Raw genomic sequence first — 25321 nt, forward strand, 5'->3', positions numbered from 1 at the left:
CACCAACTGTGAGATCCTGATCTGAGCTCAAGTCAGACACTTAACTGACTGAGCCACTCAGGTGCCAGCACGGAGCCCAATGTGGGGCTCAATCCCACCAACTGTGAGATCATGACCTGAGTGGAAATCAAGCCACCCAGGCCCTTTAAGGATTATATTTTTAAGTAATTTTTACACCCAATGGGCTTGAACTCACAACCCAAAGATCAGGTTACATGCTCTATCAACTGAGCCAGCCAGGTGCTCCTAAACCTTTTCTAATTGTACATTTACACAATTTAACACATCTAGCCTTTAAAGTCCTTGAGCCTAATATCTATCCTAGTATTCAATACATAACATTACACCCATGCACTCACTACTTCTGATAGAAGTTCCCCTTTTGCAGCACCTGGGTGGCTCAGTCGGTTAGGTCTGCAACTTTGGCTCAGGTCATGATCACACAGTTTATGAGTTCAAGCCCTGTGTCAGTCTCTGTGCTGACAGCCCAGAGCCTGGAGCCTGCTTTGGATTCTGTGTCTGTCTCTTTCTGCCCCTCCCCTGCTCATGCTGTCTCAAAAATAAATAAAAACATGAAAAAAAAAGTTCCCTTTTCTATAAAGGAATTTGCTTCTTGACTGTTGAAACCACCCCTCCCACTCTCTTCCTCTCTCCAGCAGCATCCAGCCCTTGGTTACCATCTTGGCCTTCTCTGGCCTCCTCCTCCAACATTTTGGGTATGCTACTGCCTTAAGGCTATTACATTTGCTATTCCCTTTACTTAGCATGTTCTTCCTCCAGGTATGCACAAGGCTCCCTCCTTTATCACCCTTAGATTTTACTCAAAATTTCACCTCAGGGAAGCCTGCAAAGACTACCCTATTTAAAATTGTGTCCCCCTTACTCCCCTATTCTCCTTCCCATTAGCATGTACATAACATCTACATGTTTTGTTTCTGATGTTTACTGTCTCTTCTCCAAGGTTTTTCTCTAACAGATTGTGGCTAATGTTTTTATTTTTGTTGGTGATAATGCTGCTTAAATCTTTAAAGTACTTTTACAGTCAACAGATTAATGGTTCTTTCAGGGCAATTCCAAGTCTTTTAATAACCTTGCTTAAGGGCATCTGGGTGGGTCAGTCCGTTAAACATCTGCTTAGTCTTGGCTTAGGTCATGATCTCAGGTTGGTGGGTTTGAGCCCCGCATCAGGCTCTGTGCTGACAAGTGTGCAGCCTGCTTGAGATTCCCTCTGCCCCTCCCCTACTCAGTCTCTCTCTCTCTCTCTCAAATTAAAAAAGCAATAACTTGAATTAAAAGAGCTAAATTCTCTAGGAACCAGCAAGAGATTGATCTCTGACTATTCTTTATTGGCAAAAACTTTTAAAAAGACATTTTGAAAAAGCTTAAAAAAAATTTTTTTTAAACTATTTACTTTTGAGAGAGAGGGGGAGGGAGGGAGGAAGGGAGGGGCAGAGAAAGAGGGAAACACAGAACCCAAAACAGGCTCCAGGCTGAGCTGTCAGCACAGAGCCCGACGTGGGGCTCAAACTCACGAACCGCTAGATCATGACCTGAGCCGAAGTTGGACGCTTAACCAACTGAGCCACCCAGGCACCCCCGAAAGTTTTTTAATAGGGATACCTGGCTGGCTCAGTTGGTGGTATGTGTGACTCTTGATATTGGGGTTATGTTTGAACCCCATGGTGGGTGCAGAAATTGCTTAAAACAAAATCCTTAAAAAATAGCCCAAGGCCACTTCAATCTCATAGATTTCATCAGTCTATTACATACATTAAAATAATCTAATTTTATCTCCACTGTTTGAGGGAGAAAACAAAGCTCACGCTCCTATCCTTTTTTTTTTTTTTTAAACATTTATTTATTTTTGAGACAGGGAGACACACAGAATCTGAAACAGGCTCCAGGCTCCGAGCTGTCAGCACAGAGCCCGACGCGGGGCTTGAACTCACGGACTGCGAGATCATGACCTGAGCCGAAGTCGGATGCCCAACTGACTGAGCCACCCAGGCGCCCCACTCCTATCCTTTTTTATAAAAGTTGCCTGAAACATAATCCACCTCTTTGCTAAAACACTTTCACCTAACATTAGAGTATGTTCCCTATTAGAATGTGGGCTTCTTGAAGACATAAACCATATTATCTTTCCTTCACCACGGTGCCTGGTATTGAATACTGTCAATATCAACAACTTGGCTGACAGAAAGGGAAGCAGGAGGAAGAGGAAGAGGAAGCACCTGGGTAGCTCAGTTGGTTAAGTGTCTAACTTCAGCTCAGCTCATGATCTGATAGTTCATGAGTTTGACCCCCAGTCAGACTTTGTGCTGACAGCTCAGAGCCTGGAGCCTGCTTCAGATTCTGTGTTTCCCTCTCTCTCTGCCCCTCCCCAGCTTGTACTCTGTCTCTCTCTCTCAAGAAATAAACCTTAAAAAAAATTTTAAAGACTGAGGAAGAGACAGAATTATACAATCAGGTATAGCAAATATGTTAGGAAAGGGACTGGTTCCCAAATCAATCCAGTTATAGTTTCCCATTCTACCACAATAAAAGAGACAGTCTCATTTTCAAAGAAATTAACTTTTATTTGAAAGGAGACTACTTTTCCTCACACTTATCTTCTAAGGACTCTATACTATACAATAATAGCCTGCTTAACCATTGTCCCAATACCAAAATTTCTAACAGCAAAGTATACAATTGCTCTAAGTAATAAATAAGAGTTGTCCTTCACTGATTAAGGGAATACTTAAACTTCAATAAATTCAACACAAAAATCACACTTTAAATTTTAACAGATGTATTTTAAATACAACATGTTTTGTAGGAGTCCACAAGCTTTTCATCTCTTAAAAAAAAAAAAAAGAAAAAAAAAGGACAATTTTTAGGGTTCAAAAATTTCATTCTTCAAAAGAAATGACCAAGTGTTTTCTTTTATAGCTTCAAACTTTCTACACTATTTGACTGCTCCATGCCACCCCAGACAAACTTGACATGACTGAACTACTTTATGTGTTACTATCTTTCCCAAAAGTTGTTAAAAAAGGAGTTTTAAATGCAGGTCTCTAGTACAATGTCTAATACAATATCTAACACAAAAGAAGCTTTAAAAAGATCATTTCTTTCCTCATTTGATTAGCCAGGAGTTAATTTTCTGTAAAAGCAAAGCAAAGGAAAAAAAAAAAAAAACATTTACAAAGTGTAACACTGGGGATTCCTTTTTTACTTAAGATGTTTACTCAAAATGACAACAATTACATCTTTAAGAGTATACTAAAAGGGGTGGAAACAGCAATACAACTGACAAAGTGTAGATGGTAAATAAACCAAAGATTTTTTTTTTTCAAAGGTTCTTTTTAAAGGAGTAAGAAGGATTAGAAGCTTGGGGAAATCCAGAATTAAACAAAACAGAAACCAAACCAAAATCAAAAACAAAAACAAAAACAAAAAACGAAACACACCAAACTAAACCAAAAAAAAAAAAAAGAGAGAGAGAGAGAGAAAGATGTCCTCATCTGCAACCATTCTGTTTATCAATAGCGTCCTGAAAGAGAGCAAAAAATAAAAGTCAAAATGACAATTATAGTTTGACTTGCCTACTATTCGTCAAACTATGAACAATCTCCATATATGCTGATTTTCTAAAATAAACCATTGATTACGAATGGTTCTTAATGCCACAAAGTAAAAGTGTACATACGTGGACTGTAGGAACGAGATCTTGATCGTGATCTGTATCGACTATAGTAAGGAGAAGGTGATCTTCTTCTGTAGGAAATAAAAGATTACTTTGCATACCACATAATCACTGAGGCAGATGAAAATAACCATTACATTCTCTGTGTGCCAATTAATACTAGAACAGCAAGCATATGACACAACAAAATATTGGCAAATACAGATTACTGACCTCTGTTCTCAATCTTGAGAAAATAATTTCCCCCTTCCTCAAGAAACCATCATATAAAATCTATTTTTTTAAAGTTACTTAATTTTGAGAGAAAAAAAGCACAAGTGGGGGAGGGGCAGTGACAGAGGGGGAGAGAATCCCAAGCAGGCTCTGCAAAAGTGCAGAGCCTGAATTTATAAATTGAGATCGTGACCTGAGCTGAAGTCAGTTGCTTAACCAACTGAGCCACCTAGGCATGTCCCTGTAAAATCTATTTTAAATATTTTATTAATGTATATGAAACAAAAATTAAAAGTACTAAATACTATTATAATCTAATTTAGAATGAAAATTACAAATTAAAACATTACCTGTACCGGTAATCATAGTCTTCATATCTGTCATACCCACGATCATATCCTCTATCATAGTAAGAATCCCGACGCCTGCCACCTCCTCCACCTCCACCACCACCTCCGCCACCGCCACCGCCACTACTACAGAAAAATATAAAAATTTTACATCAATGTGATTTTCCAGTATCATTTAATACCAACTGGTGCTTAAATAAAACGGAGGAAGGAGGGAAGACAATGTAGAAAGAAAGATTATCCCTTTTCGCGTCGGTTACCTCCACATCTCACTTTGCTGACTCCCATGGTATTATTCTGCTTTGGCTTCCTATTCATTACATAAATAACCAGGAATGATTTCCCAAAACTCTCCAAATTATAAACTGCTCTTTTATACTACTCAAACCAGCAGGACCTTTTCTTTTCAACAAGGTGAAATGAAGCACTGTGCTAGGAAACAGTACCAAAATGCTTAAGATGTGAGTCCTTAAGACTAATTCAGATGCAATTAATAAACATCATGAATTAAAAAAGGTTAACCAACCCGGAACAGCAAAAAGAATTAACTACCTTACACTGAGGCGCATCACTACAACAATTTTGAGATCTGGTTTATAAGACTTTGGCAGTGAATTTAAACTCTAAGCACTTTCTCCTGTACTTTTCCCAACTCCTAATCATAGGTACATTATTTTCACTTTAGTTTTCTGTAGGCTCTCCTTGCCAAACCCTACATTTTCCTCAGCAAGGCTTCAAAATAACTGAAAGTAATTCCTTCTTTCATTCTTAGCAATACTGTCTTTGGTTGTATTATATTAAAAAAAACATATATAAAAGCCTCTTTATTTTCTGCAATGTGAAAACTGACTTAAAAAAAAAATATGTATCACTATCCAATAACCCTTCCCTATTCACAAGGCTTCCAAAGTCATGTAAGAATAGAAAGAGAATGCTTAAAAGCATACACTATTTTTCTCATCTTTAATAATTTTTCTATTTGTATTAGCATCAAGCAAAGAGTCAGGAACAACTGTGATGGCTTTAATTTGTCCCCCTCCTCAAACAGATATTAGAATATGTACAAATTAAGCTTTCCATTCTAATTATAGGAAAAAATCATTTTATGTGCTAATTAATAAAAAAATTTGCATGCATTTCTGGTGAATTTCTGGCTCTTACAGTTTAGCTTAGAAAACATGTTATCTTACTGAGTTGGTCTGCCCATGTAGATGCCAGGTGTAGGTGTGTGCGCTCTCTTGGTAATAGAATAATCCACACGAATTCTTCGACCATCCAGCTCCATTCCATTTGCTCTTTCCATTGCCTTTAACAGAGAACAGGCACAGAAAGTCATGCATATTTTACTAAGAAGAAACTACTAAAACTGCCAACAAATTTAACACATTTTCCATTTGAAGTCAAAAAAAATTAAAATTCTCTAAACACTTCTTTCCTAAACAATAAGGACCAGGATTTTATATTATTAATCCTTGCTCTATGCATGTCAATAGTATTGAGTTTTCTAATGTACACACAGACACTTAAGCATCCCTCTGCTGAAACACTGGGGGCAGCTACAGAGAAAAAAACCACACAAGTTGGGAAGCCTGCATAACTCTCGAGGCTGCAGTTACTAGTTTCAGTCTAGGCAACTCAAAGCAGAAACTGCCATTCAGCTCACCTAAAACTATTTCTTAGGTAACACACCGCCACCTAGTGAACTCCAAATATAAAAGAACTTTTAAACCGGCCAACAAATGCTCCTGTCTTTATACCTGTGCTCACATTCCCTAACATTCTGCCCTTTGGCACGAATACCAATAAATGTGACAATAATTCAAGTACATTACAAAGTTCTTTGGAACCAATTTCATTTTATCTTATAAAGGAAATAAACCAGGCGGAGTGGTTGTGGGAAGAATCAAGAGCTAGGACAAATAAGTTTCATATTTAAAAAAATCTTAATTGTGGTATTGTTTTATACTTCACAACCTTCACTTCAGGTCAGATATCCTAGTATTTTTATTAAAAAAAAAAAATGTTTACTAATTTTTTTTTTTTTTTGAGAGAGACAGAGCACACACAAGAGGCAGTGAGGAGAGAGAATCCCAAGCAAGCTCCATGCTCAGTACGGAGCCCCCGAGACACTGGGATGAACCAGGAGATCACCAACTGAGCAGATTATCAAAGAGCAGGCTGCTTAACCAAGTGAGCCACTCAGGCACCTCCTCCAGCTACTTTTTAAGCTTATAACTTTATCCCTTGAGACCAGAAATAAATCACAAATATGTAACCAAAAAAGGTAATATTTGACAGATTAAAACATTTAGAGAATGCTAATTAGAACGTCTATTACATAAATGATTTACAACCTGGAGGATTATTTTGTTAGAATTATCTGGGGTTTTTCAACCTTTGCACTTTGGGACTGCTAATTCTATGTTGTGGGTGGCTAGCTTGTGCACTATAATTGTAAGATGTTTAGTATCATTTTTGGCCTCTATCCACTAGATGCCACTAGCATCTATTATTTTTGAAAAATATGCGAACTTTTATTATGACTGTTTATGTCGCAATCAAATACTGTTGATACATAGAGCAACAACCCATATCCAACTACTATCACATGTAAAATAGTAATTGGATAACTACTATAGGTAAAATAGTACCAACGTGAGGCTCAAACTCACGACCCTGAGATCAAGAGTCACATGCTCTACCAACTGAACTAGCCAGGTACCTGACATTTATTAAGGTTCGATAAGAACAAAAAAAGTTTTGATAAAAACTCAACAATGGGCTTCAAATTCCTTAAAATGGAATTTTCTAACCCGATCGCTATGAACTCTAGTATAGAGAAAGTAAGCCTACTGCTCCCTTTATATTCCACTATCAAATACATTAGAATAGCACAACTTCCGGGGTGCCTGGGTGACTAAGCTGGTTAAGCATCCGACCATTGGTTTCGGCTCAGGTCATGATCTCGTGGTTTTGTGAATTCAAGCCCAACATCAGACTCTGTACTGGCAGCGCAAAGCCTGCTTGGGATTCTCTCTCTCCCTGTCCCCAACTTACACTGTGTCTGTCTCTCTCAAAATAAATTTAAAAAATAATTAAAAAAGCAATTTCTTAAAAAAAAATAGCACAATTTCAAATCATTGATATTGATTATGATCACTATTAGGAAAATGAAGAATGGCAATAAAAACAAGAAATGAAAAAAGAGGGGCGCCTGGGTGGCGCAGTCGGTTAAGCGTCCGACTTCAGCCAGGTCACGAACTCGTGGTCCGTGAGTTCGAGCCCCGCGTTGGGCTCTGGGCTGATGGCTCGGAGCCTGGAGCCTGGAGCCTGTTTCTGATTCTGTGTCTCCCTCTCTCTCTGCCCCTCCCCCATTCATGCTCTGTCTCTCTCTGTCCCAAAAATCAATAAAAAACGTTGAAAAAAAGAAAAAAAAAATTAAAAAAAAAAAAAAAAGAAATGAAAAAAGACCAGTTTTTTCTAGGTATATTTTAATTATAGAACAAAAATAGATGAGTATGAATGGAAACATACTCTATACATGGGGAGCTCATGTGACACAAAATTAAACAGATTAACCTAAATATTATATAGTTTCTCTTTAACTTTTAAAAAAAGATTTTATTTTTAAGTAATCTCTACACCCAGCATGGGGCTTGAATTCACAACCCCCAGATCAAGAGTTGCATGCTCCACCAACTGAGCTTGCCAGACAACTGAAAATACCATAGAATTTCTAGAAAGTTAGTTTAATCACCTTCTTGGGAGTATGAATAAGACTTAGTCAAAGAAGAATATTCATATGCTTTATTTTTTCTATTAACTCAAACACATACATCTCACTTCCCAAACTGTAACACTGAGAGGAAGAGTTTGAATAGACTCAGGTCAGGGAATGAAAGAGAACATGTTATGGAACTGGGAGACTATCAGTCAACTTTTAACAATAACCTGACATTATAATTATGTACCTCAAAAATGTCAAATTGACAGATAATTATAAAATTACCTCCTTTGAGTCATCTATTCTTTCAAAATAAACAAAAGCAAATCCTCGTGATCGTCCAGTTCGCTGATCATAAACCACATTGACACCACTCAATGGTCCGTATCGAGAAAATACTTCACGAAGATCTCTCTCTGTTGTGTACAAACTGAGGCCAAACACTCCAAGGCAAGTGTTGGGATCTGGATTTGCCTGTTGAATATTTAAGATGTGATTTAATTTCAAGCTCCAAACTGAAGTAAAAATTAAGCCACACAGAAATACTTTGAACACCTCATCTAATACACAAAGACTATACACTACTTCAAGTTACTTGGAAAGAAGAATTTAAGAGGAAAAAACCCAGATGAGTAATATTTTACAGTTTACATACAGTACACTCACCCCTTCTTTGGAGTATACATCCAGTTGTATCCTAAATAAAAACATCCCTACTTTCTATTTCTAGTCCCGCAATTTTCAGAATGTATCCAAAGAATCCATCCTAGTTTAAATTTAAAGCCTTATTCGTGGCTTATTCAAATGTTATATACCTTACAGATTTGTACTTAATATGACTTCATCTTTAAGTGCTTTCCTCCATTTTCATTAAGGATATTCTTTCAATTTTCCCACAATCCTAACTTGAAAAATGTACTTACACATTTCAAAGCATCATTAAATAACAGCAGATTCTGTTACAGTTAAATGATTCAGTATCACATAGAGGGAAAACACAGCACCAAAGTTAAGCACAGGAAGTTTGAGGCAAGCAGCCTGGTTGAAACCTGGACTCTGCCAGTTAGCCAAAATCCAAACATCAATGTCACATATCCAAGGCTCAACTTGCTTATCTATTACATGCATTGAAAACCTCTGCACAGTGCTGAATGTGTGTTAGCTATTATTATTACTACATGTATTTCCCTGCCAGCTTCCCTCAGCCTCCACCAAAAGTTTTTAATCTCAATATTTTCAGCTCAGTTTTTCATTTTAATTCGTAGAACATATATTTTCTTCACAAATTTCAACTTTTCACTCAAAAGTCAAGAAAATAAAATATATAAAAAATATATATTTTTTAATATTTATCTTGAGAGACAGAGAATCCCAAGCAGGCCCTGCAGTTGGGGCTGAAACCCATGAACCATAAGATCACATTTTGAGCTGAAAACAAGAGTTGGACATTTAACTGACTAAACCACCCAGGTACCCCAAGAAAATAAAATATATTTAAATGAATATAAATAATATTCATATGCTTAAGGATGTTTCTGGAATATCACTTTATTTATTTTTTATTTCCTAAGTAATCTCTACACACAATGAGGGGCTCGAACTCATAACCTGAAGATCAAGAGTCGCATGCTCCACCGACTAAACCAGCCAGGTGCCCCTGGACCGTTTAAAATAACGGTCTAGGGGTGCCTGGGTGGCTCAGTTAGTTAAGTGTCCAACTTTGGCTCAGGTCATGATCTCACTGTTCGTGAGTTCAAGTCCTGCATCTGGCTCTGTGCTGATAGCTCAGAGCCTGAGCCTGCTTTGGATTCTGTGTCTCCCTCTCTCTCTGTCTTTCCTGCGCTCATACTATCTCTCTCAAAAAAATGAATGAATGTTAAAAAAAAAAAAAACAACAACAAAAACCAAAAAAATCCAAAAAGACGGTCTAGTCTCATGAAAGCAAGATATTATGCTATAACTAAACACCTAAGACAAAATAAGTTTTCATTAATTTTTTAAAACTACATACCCTGCTGCCTGTATGTCTTCTCCGGTTAGACATTGGAGAGTGACTTCGGCTTCTACGACGCCGGTATTCAGGTGTATATGACCTACTTCGAGATCGTCTCCTATGAGAGTGAGAATGGGATCTGGATCGAGTGTAACGTCTATGAGAATGCCTCCTTGACCTCGACCTGTGAGAGAAATAAATTTAAGTGAAAATACTGAAGCAAATGGGTAATGCCAAGGATTTATACATGTACCCCAGCTCCTTTTTACTTTCTGAGGCAAGTATATTCTTCTTGTTCTCTTAATCATACAGTCATCTTGTTCTCAGTCTATCCCTTCTACATTCACTCTTTTCACACTATACCTTACAAGCATGTTACACCTCTATCTTCTTTTAAAAGAAAAACACAAAACAAGCACTAAGGAAATCCTGCAATATTCTGAGACATGGATGAACCCTGAGGACATTATGCTAAGGCAAACAAGCCAGCCACCAAAAGACAAATACTGTGATTCCACTTATATAAGGTTCTTAGAGTAGTCAAAACCATATAGCTAGCAAGTAAAATGGTGGCTGCCAAGGGCTGGGAGAGGGGGAAAACAAGGGGCCACTGTTCAATGGGTATAGAGTTTGTTTTACAGGACGAAGAGTTCTGGGACAGATGGTAGTGATGGTTGCACAATGTGAATGTATTTAATACCACTACTCAATAGCACACTTAAACATGGTTAAGACTGTCAATTAAAAAAAAAAAATTTTTTTTTAAATGTTTACTTATTTTTGAGAGACAGAATGTGAGTGAGGGAGGGGCAGGCAGAGAGAGAGAGAGGGGGAGAGAGAGGGAGGGGGAGAGAGAGGGAGGGGGAGAGAGGGGGAGGGGGAGGGAGGAAGGGACAGAGGGGGAGGGAGGAAGGGACAGAAGAAGAGGGAGAGGGAGACAGACAGACATAGAATCTGAAGCAGGCTCCAGGCTCCGAGTTGTTAGCACAGAGCCCGATGCGGGGCTCGAACCCATGAACTGTGAGATCATGACCTGAGCCAAAGCTGGAAGCTCAACTGACTTGAGCCACCCAGGTGCCCCAAGACTGTAAATTTTGTTATGTGTATCTTACCATAACAAAGACCAATCACCAACTGTCATTATCACCACAGTAAAATCCTTTGATTCTTACCATCTTCTCAATATAGTTCTACATTCCCTTCACTGTTAAGTGTCATTTCCTTTCCAATCTTTCTTTAGCCCACTGCAATCCAGCATCTCCTAAATTAATCCAACAACCTAAATGCCCGTGTAATAGTCTTCATGTCTAACAGTCTTCATTTCTTCAAGTTTACTACAGCATCTCACTTGTCTTTCCCCTGCTGATTCCCTAGTTCTTCTCCTTTCTCTATTTCCAGCCACTCTGCTATTTATTTACTATTCACATGATCCATCTTTGATAAACACACAGACCAGGAGCGAGCGATCACAGTCCTTTTTTTTTTTTTTACGTTTATTTATTTTTTGAGACAGAGAGAGACAGAGCATGAACGGGGGAGGGGCAGAGAGAGACGGAGACACAGAATCAGGAGCAGGCTCCAGGCTCTGAGCCATCAGCCCAGAGCCCGACACGGGGCTCGAACTCACGGACCGCGAGATCGTGACCTGAGCTGAAGTCGGACGCTTAACCAACTGAGCCATCCAGGCACCCCATGGAGCGATCACAGTCTTACAAAATAATTTGTTTAAGGCATTCAATAAATGTTATACATGCTAAGGGCCAGAGTGTCTAAAAAGAGAGCACATGCGTGAAGAGAATTAAACTAACAAGGGAAGATTATTCAAAACAAAGAAGGCTAACAATGAAGCTGGGAGACATTTTACTAGGTAGACAGGGGAAAAGTATTCTAGGAACAGCAAAAGCAAAAGTTCCTTGGCAAGACCTGGAGATGTAGTTCCTAGCACATTTAAGATATAGAGATTTCCCATTTTCCTTAACACTAATTTACAGCCTCACTGTAAAAGATAAACAAACATTAATAAGAAATCCTGTCACTTAAAATATCAATTGTTGGGGCGCCTGGGTGGCTCAGTTGGCTTAGTGTCTGACTTTGGCTCAGGTCATGATCTCACAGTTCATGGGTTCGAGCCCCGCATCAGGCTCTGTGTTGACAGCTTAGAGCCTGGACCATGCTTTGGATTCTGTGTCTCCCTCTCTCTCTCTGCTCCTCCCCTATTCACACTCTCTCAAAAATAAATAAACATTAAAAAAAATGAAAAATATTTTTCGCGGGGCGGGAAGGGGCAGAGACAGCGAGGGTGACAGAGAATTCAAAGCAGGCTCTGTGCTGACAGCAGAGAGCCTGATGTATGGGTAGAACCAATGAACCTTGAGATATGACCTGAGCCTAAGTCAGACACTTAAGACAACTGAACCACCCAGGTGCCCTTCAACTGTTATTTTTAAACAGTAATGATAAATGACATAAATTAAAAACCCTTCAGGAGTGCCTAAGCTTTTCTCTGAATCAGATAGTGGTAAGTATTACGAAAAAAAATTAAGAGTAAGGCAATAAGGTGTGTATGTTCTTTAACGTTCTCAGGTGGCACACAGAGAATGAATTAAGTGACTGAATATCTGAGGGAAGAGAATTCTAGGCCGAGAACAACAAGTGTGAAGGTCCTAAAATGAAAACATGCTCATTTCCATTTGCACACCCAAATTCTACACAGTGCTATTCTGCACATGATTTAATTAGAGTGGTTAGTGAATCAAGTTGGATCGTGGATATGACAGAAAAGATAGCTGTGGACTCAAGAAAAGTATAGCCTTTTAATGGATTTTTTTTGTCTCATGCTCCCTTGCAAACAAACTCTACACAAAGAAATTATGTCTCCAATTAAGAAATTATAGGGGCGCCTGGGTGGCTCAGTTAATTAAGCATCACTATCTGACTCTCAGTTTTGGCCCAGGTCATGACCTCATGGTTTTGTGAGTTTGAGCCCCACATGCAGCCTGCACTGACAGTGCAGAGCCTACTTGGGATTCTCTCTCTGCCATTCCCCGACTCATGTTATCTCCATCTCTATCAAAATAAAAACTTAAAAAAAGAAAAAAAAGAAAAAAAAATTACATCGACAAGAGTTCCAACCTAGACCTACTGAGTCACAATCTTCAGGTAAAGGATGTAGCTGGAATATGAATCTTGAAACAGCTTCTCAAATCATTGTGATAGCCAGTACAACATAGACACATCAACCTTCTCCGCTCTAAATTACATGCCAAGTATCCAATGGAGAAATTTACCTTTTGGTTGTACAAATACTGAAATAAAAAACCAATCCTCAGATGCCAAATGCATTTAAATCAATCAATACATATTGAATCTATATTAACAGCCAGCATCTGATAGGTTAACTGGGCTAAGAGATGACTCTGCCTTATCTAAATATTTATCTAGAACACTCATTAAAAAAAAAATCTTTTATTTATTTATTTTGGGAGAGCGTACATGCATGAGAGTAGGGAAGGGGGTAGGGAGAGAGAGAATCCCAAGCAGGCTCCACACTCAGTGCAGAGCCCAATAGGAGCTAGATTCCAAGACCATGAGATCATGAGCTGAAACGAGATCAAGAGACTGACACTTAACTGACTGAGCCACCCAGGCACCCCTAGAACATTCATTTCTAAACTCCACAGTTTGAGAAAAACTACTTCATGTTTTGGATGAAATTTCTTTGGTCTTTGGTCTAATCTTTATACAAAATGCAGCAAAAACAAGGAATTTAGTAAAAAACCACTTTGCTCTGAAAAATCCAAGGAAAGCATTTTAAGTACTATTTTAAGCACACTTACCTGGATTTTGATCTTGATCGAGAATGGGATTCAGAGTGTTTGGAAACCCTTGATGGACTACGAGATCCTGACCTGCTCTCCGATTTTACACGAGCAGGAGTTCCCGTTGGAGATTTTGACTGAGAGCGAGACTCCTAACAAAGAAGACAGTATTACAAATGGCACTGGTCACGTAGATGCCTAACACCTAACATTTAAAGTACCGTAATTATTTATATTGATTGCTCCTGAAAAACAAATGGTTAGGCAACACCCTCCAGAAAAAATTTCAGCTCATTAATAACCCATTGTTAATACTGCTAACTGTCCTCAATAATTCCCTACTTGAACCAGATCACCAATTCTCTATTAACTAAGTAATCATGCAAATTCATCTACAACTTGATCATACAGACACTGGAACATAAACCATACATTTACTTAACCTAGGACCCATTCATTCTTCCAGATTCTTTTAATTCTACTTCACTCTTGCTTTCTACTTCTCTTCATTCTTCATTGAGTTTTTCATTTTTCATACTTCGTGTATTCTTCCCCAATTCAAACAATTCAAAATAGCCTTAAAAAAAATATTCAAGTGCTTCTATCTGACCAATCTTCTGTTCAATTTTTTCCCCCATTCAATTTTAATTTTCTGATCTTTAATACTTTTCATTAGCCTTCTTTTATCTTGATTTATCTTCCACATTCTTGGAAAAAACTCTTCAATTTCTTCACGAACATTAACCTTAATGGAAAAAGAACATTTAGTATATTTAAGCACGTGGGGATTATAAAACTCTGCTGGAGTTCAGAATGTTATCTACCAAATGGAAAAGCCAGCAGGTAAAGTGCAAATAACTAGTTTATTAAAAAACAATTTTATAATCTTTAAAATTTTTCAAAAGTCTAGTTTCTAACAATTAAAGAAAATTTACTGAATTTCTCTAAATGTTTTTTACCATATTCTTCACCCTCCTCCCCTTTCATGTTTCATCCTATTTCCTAAAATGTGAACAATTTTAATATAAATAATTAATCCAAGCATAAATCTAACATTAACTGTAATCCCCCCCACGTATGTATTAAGTATTTACTAATTTATAACTTGAAGTCTTAGTTATCTTAAAATGAGCTTTCACTAAGCCATGCTAAGATACCAAGATACAGTTAAAGCAAAGCATTCTGGGCTGAAATTTGCACACATCTACCTAAACTCAATTATTAGAGAACACATGCTGATGTTCAAAGTAAAAAAAAAAAAAAAAAAAAAAAAATTAGTGAAATTACTAACATCTTTTCCCAATTATGTTTGACCACTATCTTTGCACACTCCAACTTAACCAGAAACATATGTTCTGAAATAAAGCACAAAGATAAACTTACGGGGAAAAGAGGACATGAAATTCTTAAAATGCCCCCTTTGGCTTATAAATTACTAATACATGTAATTTTGCAACTGTGCCATTTTAATATTCTGTATTATCATGAAGTATCATAATGTACAAAAAATTATACAATTAGTATCATGGTCTTTATTTTTTGATCCCACCAATTTTATTAGTTTTCCATGTTTTATGCAGTTACACATACATATATTCCCTTCAGTAACTATATCCTATATCAGAAAACTGACTGGCTTCTGAAAAAGTTGGATATAAATCAAAACTTTCCAAATCAAATGATTTAAAACTGAATAAGAGACTGTTTCTTAATCTGACAGATATATGATTACGACCAAAGTAGGATGGGACAGTCCGGTTTCTCTGTCCATTTACGCCTTGATTATCATTGTAAATAATTACCCCAACCTCACACGCATTTTCATTTATGCCATAAGACTATCATGCAACTTCCTTAAAACTTTCTCTTTGAGTTTAATGTCCAAAGATTTACTTATCAAGAACTGTACAAATGCTGCCAGGCCTATTTATTTTTTCAGATGCAAACAAAACTGAAACATATAGCTACCTTTTCCTTCAATATCAACCTTTCCCATTTAGCTACCTGTAAGTCTTTCACCACATCTCTCTAAATTCTCTATAGTCTCTAAATTCCTGGACAGATGACTGGAGCAGGGACAGCAATTTAGGCTTTTTCATTCACTGAAAACTGTAAAAGCAGCATATTCTGTACTTCAAAAAAAAAAAAAAAAAAAAGTATGGCCAATTTGCTTGTAATTGAAGCATTACACAGGCTGGTTCATTAAGGTGAAAAGAGTATCTTCCCCTCTCTGCTTTCCCTTCTATAACACAGATCCTATGTTATTCATTTATGCTGTTGAACAGCAGTAGATGAAACACTATATGACCACAGTTCATGTTTACATACATAGCAGAATACTCTGTGACACCGTAAAATGTTTAATTTTACAACTGTATAAATCAGTCTTATATTAAAATCTAAGTTTTTTCTTAAATGCTTATGTGAAGCTTTCTAGTACATGGTAAAAATATTATGGTCCAAATATGTGTATGTTTGATTTTCAAGTCTTCCCTCAGAAATAAATATAACAACTGAAAATTATTCAATAGTGCTGAAAATTGCCATTTCTTAGAAATTAATGTAAACAAGCTAACTTAGTAACATCTTAAAATTTAAAGTTTCAATCTCAGTTCTGGCACAGAACTTACTGGAAAAAACTAAACTTTCCTTTTGGTTTGTTAAAACATTAAGACATGACAGAGTATTTTTTCAAAAGACATTAGGCTATTTTAAAAGAAGTCTTGCTGGGGCACCTGGGTGGCTCAGTTGGTTGGGTGGCCAACTGTGGCCCAGGTCATGATCTCCCAGCTCATGAGTTCCAGCTCCTCTTCGGGCTCTGTGTTGACAGCTCAGAGCCTGGAGCCTGGTTCTGTGTCTCCCTCTCTCTCTACCCCTCCCCTATTTGCATTCTGTCCATTTGTCTCTCTCAAAAATAAATAAACATTAAAAAAAATAAAAGAAGTCTTGCTTTTTAATTATCTAAGGTTTCACAAACACCTAATACCTCTTTTGTTGCTTATCCTTCAGTTTTTCTATCATGAAAACTTAAATCTGCATAAATTTCTTCATGGAATCATTCAAGGTTAAGAAACAGTCCTCTTACCTCCCTTGTTAACAACTGGTTACAAAGTTGTCACTATCATTTTAACCTCTGAAAACAATTTAGATACAATCTAAAAAGGTAAAATTAGTAACTGTCAGTGAACTTAACTTGAAGAATAAACTAATTCTTCAGAATTTTTACTGTAATACAAAAAAAAGGCCCCTCATTCTAAGAACTGATATAGTTAACAGTCTTCACAAAGAAAAATGGTCATATCAATTAATATTTGCCATTTTTAAGTAACTTATTTGTCAAAAGCTGGTACGAAGTACCATTTTCACTAAATTGTGCATTAGAAACCAACCTACAACCTTTGTGGACAAATGCTAGATTATCCTTTTCTACCTTTGAGACTTATCTTTATTACAAAATCATAACTTCAACTTTTCCCCCGGAGAAATACATAAAACTTAAATAAAATACTGAGAAGGGCTGTTATCTGTCCTGTTTCACTTGATTACACTGAATCGGCTCTTAAAGCTGCCCAGTCAAGAAATTCTGCAAATTCTTCAGTAACCTGCATTCGGATCCAACAACCATTAAAATAAAAAAAATGGACAGAATGACTCAACCAAGTCATATCCAAATTTTTATAAGCAATCTTAAACAGGCTTCCAGTCTACCTTACCTACTATAAACCAGAAGCCAGGCAGAAAGTTCTCATAGTACAACCTGCTTAAACGGTGTCGGTTCTTTCAACTATTCTTTATTATCAAGGTACCTCTGGTGGCAGCTGAAGGACACAGCCAAAAATAAAAACGAGAGAGCTAACCACAATACTAGGAATGTACCACGGTATATCCAATTCAAGCAATCTGTGTTAAAATACAGCAGCATTTTACACACCGTACATAACTACAACAACCATGTACTATTCTTTTAATCAAGAAAAAAAGGTTATTAAACATATGCACACATTGTTGCAGAACATGAACAATTCCTAAGGTAAGCAATAATTGCAGTCTTTTAATACAGCTAGTATCATAATAGATGGAAGAAAAAAATTTCAACATATATGTTTAGTACTTGAAAGCCCATTAAAATGAACACATCACAATATAAATGCTAAGCTGTAACCCATTCTAATATTATGGCAATGCAAATTCCATACCAATAGTGCCAAGTTTATACAAATTCAAGTTTCTATGATAATAGTATAAACTTTAAAAAACAAGCTCTCTCAAAATATATTTTCCCACTACTTTATGAAATTGGAAATCTATGTCCATAAAAGTACACTAGTGCATTTAGGCAAATTTTATGTCCCAAAGCGGGGGGGTGGGGGTGGTGGGGGGTGGGGTGGGGGTGGTGGTGTACTTAAAATACTCAAATAGCTTATAATATTTATTGTACTAAGAACTTCATTCTTTAGGGCTTATTGGAAACCTGTGTTTATCCAATTCTTTAATTTCAGTCTACATAAACAGCTGTTCTGCCTCCTTCCTCTTGAGTATGATAGGCTGCTTCTCTTAGACTCTTAAGCTTATAAAAGAAATACTTTCACTGTCTTAACCCATAACTGCTATCAGAGTAATTCCTTAAAAAGAAAACACTTGTGTGCTGCATTCTAAGTGAGGTTAAAGTGGTCTTTCCATCTGCAAAGGCTCACAGATATACTAACACTTTGTCTTTACATTCTCTACAGTTTGGAATGATTTTGGAGATGCTTAAAGAAATTTAGAATTGTTACTTATGCATAAATAATGAAATATAAACTAGTCACAACCATGAAATCACCTGAAATATTTATAGCCTTTTCTACAAATTTTAAGTGTGGTCAATAAACTGGCTAGCTGATATGTCATGACCAATTTTAACATGAAAAAAATTTAGTTATATTAAAAGCCAATAAATAATAGCTAAAAAATTTTACTAAGAACCTGCTATAGAATTTCTTAGGTTCTCATCTTCTAATATCATGGGAATATTTATGAATCTTGAGTAAACTACAGGGCCTTAGTTTAAAAAAAATAACTTTTCTTCTACCTCAGATTGGTCAGGCCTAGTCACTCATAATTCAAAATTTCATTTTGGTGAAAATCATGAGACAATAAGGATTATATACAACTATATATTGGCAATAATCTAGAGGAGGGAGGGAAACCACATTTCCTTCATTATTCCCCTCTTAACTTTTTTTTTTTTTTAAACACTGTTTCCAGATTCTTTTCCCCATCTGATCATTAACGCTTCCTCACCTGCACTTCTGTCCTGCTAAATCTGGTAGGACAGGTGAACAAATAACAATCAGTATTAACTAATTTAGCATGTGACTATATACCTTTTACAAAGGTCCCAGGGTTAGTTATTTGATGCCTGAGCACCCAATGATAGTATCAAAGAGTAGGTTTTTACACTGTCAGAAAGGTTCTAAGAAACTATTGATTATCCTTGGCCATTTCACACTTGTTACACTACACAGACCATAGGTAAATAAATTCTGTAAATCCGTAAACAAAGCTCATTCCTAAATATTTAAATCCCTTCACATTCTTTCAGATCTCAAGATTTTTTATTCTCATTTTTGGAATGGCACGAATCATTAAGCATCTGTGACAAATCTGCACTGGGGGTACAATTAGTTACATTGCTCCCTTTAGAAATCCTACCTTCTACCTATATTGAGCAGCGAAAGAATCTCAAATATTAAAATTTGAGCATTAAAAATGTTTCCTTAAGTTTAGCAATTCCTTGCTTAAAAATCCAGAGGGAATAAAAAAAGCATTAAAACTGGATGAAAGCACTAAACTTTAATAAATAAATTAAACGTAAAACAAGACTGTCAAGTTTAATACTGTCACTACTATGGGAAAGAAAGTCTTACCCTTTTGTAACAAGTTGATGTGATGATATATATGAAATTAAATTGCTTAAGAAACTGAACTAAGTATTTTTAAAAGCTAAACGCTGACATTCTTATCTGTAAAATAGAGATTCTTTTTTATTCCTATTTTTTTAAAAGGAAGGGAGAGCGCAAACCTCCCTTGTACTCCCACATTTATTAAAGTTTCATCAATAGAAAAATTTTAAGCCCAGTTTTATTTTATTTTTAAAAAGAAGCCAGTCACCAAGATGGGTTTTGAATAGCTCAATCATCACCCCAATTATTACAAATCAGGATTCAGAGAAGAAAAAAGCTTCCGCTATTTCTGCTATTCTTTAACAAAATATCTTAACGCACACACATTTTAATTCCAAACTGGTACAGACGAATTTTTATTTTGCTCTTTGCTTCTGTCATCCAGTCAAACCATATCATGTGTTAAGAGGAACACTAGGAGTCACTTAAAAATATTCTAGCTACTCAAGAAGCTCTAACAAACTCTGAAAAGGAGACAAGTAGCATTTTTCCTCTTCAACTGTGGAATTATAAGACAGACCCTACATGAAAATCTTTAACCTCTATTAAAAACCATGGGCCAATGAATGAGAAAAAAATGGACTTAACGTTATTCTAAGTTACGTTAAAAAAAAATTAGGGGTAGAGGGTGAATAAGTAAAATGAAAATTTCCATTCCCCATAATTTCTATGAAGAAGTCTAAACATTTTTTGGAGACCTAAATCCTAACTTTAATCGAAGCTGTGGGAAGCAAACAACTCTTTATGAAGATGACATGGAAAGGCACAGCTCAAGTACCAGCCTCACTCTCAGCTCAGAAAGACATTTCCATTTAAAATATTTCTGTAAACTGGGGCGCCTGGGTGGCGCAGTCGGTTAAGCGTCCTACTTCAGCCAGGTCACGATCTCGCGGTCCGTGAGTTCGAGCCCCGCGTCAGGCTCTGGGCTGATGGCTCGGAGCCTGGAGCCTGTTTCCGATTCTGTCTCCCTCTCTCTCTGCCCCTCCCCTGTTCATGCTCTGTCTCTCTCTGTCCCAAAAATAAATAAAAAACGTTGAAAAAAAATTTTTAAAAAATAAAATATTTCTGTAAACTTAATATACATGTCCCAAGCAAATTGTTTTAAGGAACCTACTACTTATTTTAAAGTAAAAATGTCTCATTCTTTACGGACCAGAGTCTTTACAATTTCCTTCCTTAAATACCTCGTGTGCCTTGCTGCTCTTCTTGTACCACCAGTCCCTCTGTTCTTTGCTAAATTTCCTTTCATTATGCCACTCCCAGAATTAAGAATCCATACATGCCTTCTTATAGCATATTGGATTAAGTCCAAATCCCTAAATCTAGAATTCAAAACCCTCTATTATCTAACTGCATATCTAGTCAAATCTATCATCTATTACTGCACCAGCAACCTCCTCATTGTCATCTATTCCTTAACTGTAAGATCCAGTGTTAGGTAAAGCTTTCCCTTTCCCCTACCTCACAAAATCACCCAGCTTCATTTTCTGAATTCCTTATTACTTCTATCGCAGGGAACGTGATTATATACTTTTACCCAGATTTGAGCTGACAGTCACCTCAAATTAGAATCCAAGTTCTATTTCCCTCAAGAACACCTGACCTTTACTTAAAAGGCAGCAGATGCTTGACAGTTTTACCTTAGGCAGAAGGGAATTTTGATTGGGTTAACTGTTAGGGTTACTTATAACAAAATTCAGCCAGTTATATTTTCTTTCCCCACGTTCTTTTATTCCAGTCCTCTACAATGGAAGAAACATTAATCTACAGTGGAAAATTAAGCTCCTGTAAACTGTTTCTCACAAACTCTATTAATGTCTGAGATGCTCAAGTACATGTGCTCCTTTTTAAAAAGTAAATCAAAATATATACAGCATAATGTATGCAATGAGCAATGGACTGGGACCTGTAAATCTCAGATTCCTGGCATGGTCTTCTAGGCCTGCTTTACTTTCTAAAATGGCTAAGAATACTCTAGCCCTCACAAAAGTATCGTGAGGAATAAATTAGAAAACATATCAAAAATCGGGGGAGGAGGTGTGGTGTGGTTAAGATTCTGAAATGCTATAAAAAAGTTGCCCTCTAATTCCAAATATCTTTTCAGTAACATGGGGTTAATATGTGCTATTTATTCTAAAGGTAAAGCAAATGAAATCTCAACTGATCCGTCAATGTTTTCTCTACTTCATTTTAGTTACAAAATTTGAAGTATAACTACTTAAAAACCTCAAAAACATCATTTGAAAATCCTTTTTTGAGTGTTTCTAAATGGTCATTACATTTAGATACAAAGATAACATGACAACTATATTGTTTAAAAACTTTTTTAAACTGCTGGCTAGCAGCTAAGAAATCACAACAGTTTAGAAACCAAAAGCACTAGTGAATGTTAAACTGTTGTTAAGAAACAATTTTAAAAAAGAAAAAAGTACACCCTCAGAAAAGCTTCTGGCATTCTTCTAATTCTTTAACCAATAACAAATAAAGACAATTACCCCAACCTACAAAAGAAAAAAAAGATGTAACAGGTAAGGGTGGGCGAACGCATTATTCAATCTACTGAGTTCATTTACACTAACATACACTTGGGTATCACATGTCAAAAAATATTTTCTATGACAGTAAACACTGTAAGGGGCAGGGAGGAGGAAGAACCCGTTTTCTATTAACATAAAATGTTAATGCCTACATACATTTTAGCTTAAAATTGGGTGGGGATCTTACATATACTGCCTTCTTAGGTGGGTAAAGTGTCAATTACCCCAAACTTGTTCCATTCCTCAATTTGATGACTAATTAAAAAGTAAGAACTTAAAGGACAATAAGGTCCCAAATAGTAGTCCTCTTCACTTCCCCACAAACCAAATCAAAACAAACATTAACAAAAAATAAATTTCTGTACTAAAGTCAACGGAAGGAAAGATTAATGGGCAGCCAAATTTCTTCCCACAACTACCTAATGTTATCAAAACAATCAGCTTATAATTATCACCACATATTTTTATTAGAAGAGTTTTAAAAAGTTTTGTTGGGACAATCAATACGCCACACTAAAAAATAAGCAGGTTCGACTACTCACTTGTATCTGTGACCCAGATTTCATTTAAAAAATCCAATCTTACAGGCATTAAAAAAGTTTTGTTTCTAACCTATTTAAATCTCTTTCCTCACAAAGAATAAAAGCCTCAATCAACCTTCCGATTTCACTGTCTGCTTCTAAGTACTTTTATTACGAACTTCTAAAAAAGCCAAAATTCATTCCAACCAGCACACACCTTAAAGGCTTTTATGCGTTTCCCCTAGTAACCAGAATACCAACACAACAGCAAGAACATGCTGCCTGGGGATTTTCTTTTCAGGGTTTAACACTAAACCACTTCCACCAATTACCACTGTAAGGTAACTTCGGAAGTAGAACTCAAACACTGATTAACGTTCTAGTGTATTTAGGCTGAGGATAACGTATCTTGGTGATGTTTATATTCATCGACCCCAAATAATGAAAATCCCTGAGGCCCTCTTTGCTGGGGGCTGCGGTGAGGAGAGAAATGGGAGAGGGCCTGTAATTTTCAGGTAACGTTTTGAGTAGAGAACAGTATAAACTGACTAGCTATTTTCAAAATACTGAGCCACAAAATTTGTTCAGTTATGTAAGATTTTTTTTTTTTTTTTACCGTAAAGACCTGTAAAGAAGTGGTTTTTAGATGAAAGATCATAGGAAGGAAAGCATTAGAAGTTGAGATATAAAGAAGAGAGAAAAAAACCCAACATCAAGGAATTAAAAAATCAGGCGTTATAGCATTTCCACATTCATTTTGAAGTGAAAAGAAAGTAGAAGGGACATTAAGGGAAAAGGGCTCCTTGCGTAGTTTTCCCCTCACAGCTCTCGTCTTAAGAACGCTTAAGGGTCGGTGCGGTCGTTGACTAACCACTTCATTAGGCTCGTCCCACCTTCAACCTCAAGGCTTTCGCCTTTATAGACGCAACGCCGCCGGTTCCAACAGAGACGCGGCCGCTCACTGCAATAGAGAGCCAAGGAGACACAGGCCCCAGCTAGTCCCACGCCAGCTTCTCCCCGCCCGGACAACAGCCCCGCGCAGTTTCGACCCCGAGACCCTCTACGATGCTCGGGGTCGCCAGAAATGCCACCGCAGGAAGCACCTACCACTATCCGGCCGGAGGGGAACTCCCTGCCGTCTCCTCCCGCCCCACCGCGACGGGGACCCACTCCTCGGAACAGAGATAAGGAAGCCTCAGGGGTGGGGAGAAGGGAGCGCGCCACTGCGGGGGGAAATCGGACCTAGGAGTCCAGGTATCAGTCAGTCTCCAAAAAAAGGGGGAGAGGGGGTTATCCGTGGTGTTTGGGGAAAGAGTGGAACCCAGAAGCCATCTTGGTATGTGAGGAAACAACCGTGATGGCTCCAGAGGCTGCTCCCCGCGGGACCCCGCAGGACTCCCCGCAACCCCGCCCGACCGCGCTCGTCCCCGTGAAACCCCGAGCATCGGGCCGCCGCCGAAGACGGCTCCCGCGGCTTTGTACTCACTCTGCCCTCGAAGTTGTTCTCCTCTACATCACTCATGTCGGCCAGACGCTCCCCAAAACTAAATGAGAGACAAGTCTCGGCTTGAGGGCCGATGGCCTAATCAACCGCTGACTGGACCGTGGGGAGGAGGAAAGAGTCGGCAACAACGGCCGCTCCACTCCACTCCCACTCGGTCGCAGGCTCCGGCAAAATGGCGCCGGCCCCGCCAGAAACCTTCTGGCCTCCTAGAGCGCGACGTAAGGGGGCGGGACGTCTCTGTGACGGCATGGCCCCGCCTCCCGCGAGGCTTTGTGGCGGTCCCGGCCTAGCGGGTGGGGGAATGGCGTGTATGCTGAGTCTTGGCACGTTGGAATCGAATCCTCGGCTGAGTGGTCTCAAAACTTAGGACCCCTTTTTAACGTCAGTTGTTTTGAAGATTTTCAGTCGCCAGATGAGCTTTTATTGATCTTGGGCCCTTTAAATATTTTCAAAATGGATTCTGATGGTACAGAAAAAAACTGGGAGCGTATACAGTATATAATTAATACGGTTTTATGTTGGGGTATTTTCAGCACTTCTGTTATTTTTCTTCAACCTTTTGCCCTTTGTAATGTTATTGACATAATACATGCGCAGGTAGTTTATACTGAAAAATCACAGTTCCTTGCCTCGCTCCTGGCTGGCTCCAGTCTCCACGCAAAGACAACTGTGTCAATTTCTTTTAAAATTTTTAATTTATTTTGAGACAGAGCACTCTGCACTAATGGGAGAGGGGCAGAGAGCTAAGGAAGGAGAGAATCCCAAGCTGACTCCGTGCTGTCAGCGCAGGGTCTGATGAGGGTTCAATTCCACCAACCATGAGATCATGACCTGAACTGAAATCAAGAGTCAGACCACTCCCTGTAATAAGTTCAGTTTTGAATTCCATATCAGACTTTATCAAACACTGTCTCTCCTTGATGCAGTCACTTACTTTGCTCCTCTTTTTCTGCCCTCTTCAACACTGCAGCAGTCTTAAACTTGGTGGTTTCGCTACCCATGTAGATGCGTGCTCCAACATCCTA

At 37.8% G+C, this 25321-nt stretch overlaps 1 protein-coding gene across 1 annotated transcript; it reads right to left on the reverse strand.

The window, feature by feature from the left end:
- Nucleotides 1-2555: 2555 nt before the first annotated feature.
- Nucleotides 2556-24489, reverse strand: TRA2A (transformer 2 alpha homolog). Its single transcript, XM_007089054.3, has 8 exons — nt 24279-24489; nt 13808-13941; nt 9990-10155; nt 8264-8452; nt 5445-5560; nt 4255-4380; nt 3695-3762; nt 2556-3538 (listed from the first exon to the last, which is right to left on the reverse strand). Exons 1-8 carry the CDS (start codon nt 24312-24314, stop codon nt 3528-3530), a joined length of 846 nt encoding a protein of 281 aa, XP_007089116.1. The 5' UTR covers nt 24315-24489; the 3' UTR covers nt 2556-3527.
- Between the last annotated feature and the right edge of the window lie 832 nt (nt 24490-25321).

Source organism: Panthera tigris, chromosome A2 (assembly GCF_018350195.1).
Source record: "Panthera tigris isolate Pti1 chromosome A2, P.tigris_Pti1_mat1.1, whole genome shotgun sequence".
Classification (NCBI taxonomy): domain Eukaryota; kingdom Metazoa; phylum Chordata; class Mammalia; order Carnivora; family Felidae; genus Panthera; species Panthera tigris.